This window comes from Apteryx rowi, unplaced genomic scaffold (assembly GCF_003343035.1).
Source record: "Apteryx rowi isolate R43461 unplaced genomic scaffold, aptRow1 scaffold_1226, whole genome shotgun sequence".
Classification (NCBI taxonomy): Eukaryota; Metazoa; Chordata; class Aves; order Apterygiformes; family Apterygidae; genus Apteryx; species Apteryx rowi.
Window position 1 is genome coordinate 1 of NW_020447449.1, and position 4,591 is coordinate 4,591.

Consider the following 4,591-nt stretch of genomic DNA (forward strand, 5'->3'; position numbering starts at 1 on the left):
CAAAAAGTGAAAAAAACTTTCAATTTCCAAGTTTACAGATAAATATATAAAAATGAAATGAGGAAAACCCAATTTTTACTAGTTCCAGCTATTTTCCCACAGGGGGAAATCAGCTCTTCATTGCTAGAAAACAGAAAGTGGGAATAAGCATTCATGTTTATTTGTTTGTACCAAGTGAAAAAAATTTCTCAGGATGAACTGGTGTTAAGTGATGCTGGTTGTTACACACAGGTAGATAGGGTTGGGTTTATGTAACAACTTAGAGACTTCATTAGGTTTCAACTCACCAAATTCTACTCATCAAAATGATAAATGTCTTAAGCTGAACTGGTCACCCTAGAAACTCCTTTTTCTTCTCACTGACAGTATAGGAGCCCTGGATAACCTGTTCAGCTACAGTGATAGCTACTTTAAGTGAAGTGAATGTTTTCAAATCTGGTGAAAGGAGATTTTAAGTGAAATGAAAACATTCACTGGATGACATCAGGGTATCAGGTATGTGAACAGCTGTTGATAAACCATCTCGATCCATTAATTTCAAAAGTAAATCATCCTGTTTCCAGCAGTGATGCAAAGGAGATAAGTGTCTTTGATCATCATAGAGTTATGGTTTTCTTCATAATTCAGCAGTCTCCAGAATGCTTTCACTCTGCTTCACAATAACAGCTTTCTAGCTAAGATGATTACAAATTACGTAGCTTTCTATGTGTATATATTCATGAATGCAACATATACACTCCTAGACCACTAGCCCAAACTGTGCAATTACACCTACTGCATAAGTTGGAATAAAGAAGTCAAACATATTATGATCAGGATCAGCCTGAAAAATGTTTTCCTCAATCCTCAAAATTGTTCCTACATATGTATGAAACTTTTGTCATGTTTTCTAAATAGCAATGAATAGTGGGATATTCCAAGAGAGATAGATAGAGTGAAGACATGAATGCATTCAATTTTTTCTTACTTCTTCTTTTGACTAGAAGGACCACAGTTAGAGCCTAAAATGTTCTGTTCTTCCTCTCTGCTTATGGCGAGCAATTTTAAAGTGTTGTCCCCTTAACCCTGATCATCCCAAAGACATACACAGTAGCTTATGAAGCATGCTCTGAGCCTATGAGGTGGAAGATAGAACAGCAGGCCAGAGGTTTTTCTCTACAAGGTAGATAAGGCTGCTATGCAATGGTGCTAGCTTGATCCAGAGAACAGTTGGACATTTTGAATAGGATTCAGCCTAATGCAGGTGCCTTGTATCATTTTTATACTGCAGGGTATTGCACCCAAAAGAGCATGGGACTCTGTGGAACCTGCATGCAATTTGCCAGTCTTAGGTGGATATCTTGCACAACTCAGGGAATCTCAAACAGCATAAAGCATTTCTGTGTGCAATTGAATCAAGCCCTCAGTGCTGTCCCTAATTAATAACAACCCTCAACTAAATGTTATTACCTGGTTGCAGCATCATATGGAATGATTGTCTCCTCTCTGTATAACCCCGCTCAACATTGGTTGGACAGTTTGAGCAAGTTTTGAAGGGCAGGATATACATTATCTAACTTTGGGTGTTTGCCACAAGTGTCAAACAGGGAGATAGGTGTCTAAGCTCTGATGACAGTCCTGGATGGACTTAGGTGGGCTTTTGTTTTCTAAGCACAGGTGCCTATTGTTGTTGGAGATTCCCTAAATATTCCCCTGGTCTTCAGCTAGGTAGTTCAGAACAGCATGAGTCTCCCAAGGCCCAGCATCATCTCTGTCAGCTCCATATGATATCTTAGGTGTCACAGGGYATCTCCAATGGCAACAGACATCTGTGGCTAAATGAATCATGCCCTTTAATGATAAGTGAACACCGGCATTTTAGGTTTATTACTTTTGAACTAAGCCTCTGTTCACAGGCTTGCTGGAGGCTTTTAAAGTGTCACAGAATTACAGAATCATAAAATAGCTGAGATTGGAAAGGACCTCTGGGAATCATCTGGTTCAACCCCCCTGCTCAAAGCAATGTCAGCTAGAGCAGGTTGCTCAGAACATTGTCCAGTTGGGTTTTGAATATCTCCAAAGATGGAGACTCCACAACCTCTCTGGGAATCCTGTTCCAGTGTTCAACCACCCATATAGTAAARAAGTGCTTTCCTGTGTTCAAGTGGAATTTCCTGTGCTTCAGTTTGTGCTCATTATCTCTTGTTCTGTCACTGGGCACCACTGAGAAGAGTCTAGCTCCATCTTCTTTGCACCTTYTTTTTTCTTTACAGATATTTATAAGCATGGATACGATTGCCTCTGAGCCTTCTTTTCTCCAGGCTAAACAGTCCCAGCTCTCTCAGCCTCTTGTTGTATGTCACATGCTCCAGAACCTTAATCATCTTTGTGGCCATTCTCTGGACTTGCTCCAATATGCCCATGTCTCTGTTGTAGTGGGGAGCCCAGAACTGGACACAGTACTCCAGACGTGGTCCAGTGCTGAGTAGAGGGGAAGGATCACCTCCTTAGATTTGCTGGCGATACTCTTCCTAATGCAGCCCAGGATACTATTGGTGTTCTGTTAGTGCACCTAACAAAAGCAGTCAACAGACACAGCAGTTTGCGCAGCAGTTTGTGCAGAAGGGCAAAGAGAAGGGGMCCATCACCTTTGCCCAAAACAGGATATACATCCTCAGCCATGGTAGTGATGTGCCACAGGGCACAGTGCACCGTAGCCTTTGGAGCAACTGACCCTGTAATGTCAGAGGCTTTGACGTAGACAGAGCTCCAGAAGAAGGAYGCAGCTCGGCAGGTCTTGGGCTGCAGGGAGTGCCTGGGGCCTCTTGCTGAAGCTTGGGCAGTGGGAGATGGTTTTCTAGACTGTAGGAGATGTGTGCTCATTGAGGAGCTGTGTTGCCAAGCTAAGGAGCTGTGGGAGGAGGTCAGCAGACTGGGCAGCATCAGAGATGATGAGTTTATGGATACTGTCAGCTGTTTCATTGCAAGAAAACAATGCGTTCTGAGCACATACCTGTGAGTCTTCCAACGGAATCAAGTTCAAGCCCTCTGTGAATGCAGGCCAAGTCTGTGAGCTCCTACACTCTTGCTGGCTAAGTCTTTTAATGCCTCCTTGACCTTCTGGTTCCTAAGGCTGAATATGAAAGGATTCAGCATAGGATTGAATGCAGTGGTGACCAGAGATGCTACCTTGTTTAAGTTCATGGAGTTGGTTTGAGAGGGACAGACATAAATAAAGATGATTGAGGTGCCACAGCCGATAGTGACCACAGTAAAATGAGAAGCACAAGTGGAAAAAGCCTTCTGCTTGCCTGTGGCAGAAGGGGTGCGGATAACGGCACAGATGATATAGAAGTAGGAGAAGACAGCGAGCAGCAGGGAACCTAGCAGAATGGGCAGTGAAATGATGAAATCAATAAACTCCACCAACCAGATGTCAGCACAAGCCAGGTGCATCAGAGGGGCACTATCACAGAAGAAATGGTTGATRGTGTTGGGACCACAGAATGGCAGCTGAAGCTTCATTACTGTGGGGATCAAAATGGAGAAAAAAACACACAGCCAGGATGCCACTACCAGCCACATACAGACCTTCTTTCTCATGATGTTGCTATAGTGCAGTGGGGAGCATATGGCCACATAGCAGTCATAGGACATCACAGCGAGCAGGGCATACTCTGTGGTGCCCTGAAGGAAATAAAAATAGCTCTGTGCCAGGCAACCATAAAAGGAAATTGTCTTCCTCTCTGAGAGGAAATTTTCCATCATTTTGGGGAACACAGTCATGGTGAGGAGAATTTCAGTGATGGAAAGGTTGCAGAGGAAAAGTACACAGGTGTTTGTAAACGGTAGTCAGAGCAGATTAACGTGATGATAACAGAGTTTCCAACCATTGTCACTAGAAAGACAATCAAGAACAACATGAACAAGATGACTTCTACTCCAAAAGGGTTCAGGAAGCCGAGGAGGATGAATTCTGTCACACGTATCCTGTTTCCAAAGYATGTATCTGTCATGCTCCTAATTTTTGAGGAAGGAGAAGATAATAAGGGAGTTGGTGCATTTTTAGGAGGTGCTGAAAAGTCAACTTTGAATTGCAGTGGAGAACACTGTTTTGAAGGAGTAAATAACTTATGATAATAAGAGGGTAGCACAATAAGATGTGAGTGAGAAGACTGAAGAGGATGCTGAAGATAGGAACACAGGGAGTCAAAAAAGAATAGCCTGGGAATCACTTGCCTTAACTTACACATCCCAAGCTAGATGCCATCCTAGACTTTACCCTCAGTGGAGGGAAACTGGAACTTCCTGACAACAATTCAGGTTATCTTAAAGTAGGTGACTAAGATCAGTCAGATGAACCTTCCTAACTTTTAAACAGGCAAAGCTGAGTGAACAGAATGCCACCCTAACCTAAATCCCAGGGTCTAGTCAGGATCAGAATTTCATATTTTAACTCAGATCTAGTATGAATAAGGCCTGGTTAATAAAGTAAAAAAGCATTGCCAAAACACAAATAGATTTGCATCCATTCTTTGATTCAAAAATAAAGGACAAATCCAGGCTTATGGAGAAGCAAGTTACATTCARGAACATCTGCTTCCCAGATAGA

General features: G+C 42.5%; 1 protein-coding gene across 1 annotated transcript; it reads right to left on the reverse strand.

Annotated features, from left to right (window-relative positions):
* Positions 1-3,018: 3,018 nt before the first annotated feature.
* On the reverse strand, positions 3,019-3,995 carry LOC112978561 (olfactory receptor 6M1-like). Its single transcript, XM_026092164.1, is given in 2 exon segments — positions 3,019-3,806; positions 3,809-3,995. Coding segments are annotated over 2 exon segments (975 nt in total).
* Positions 3,996-4,591: the final 596 nt, after the last annotated feature.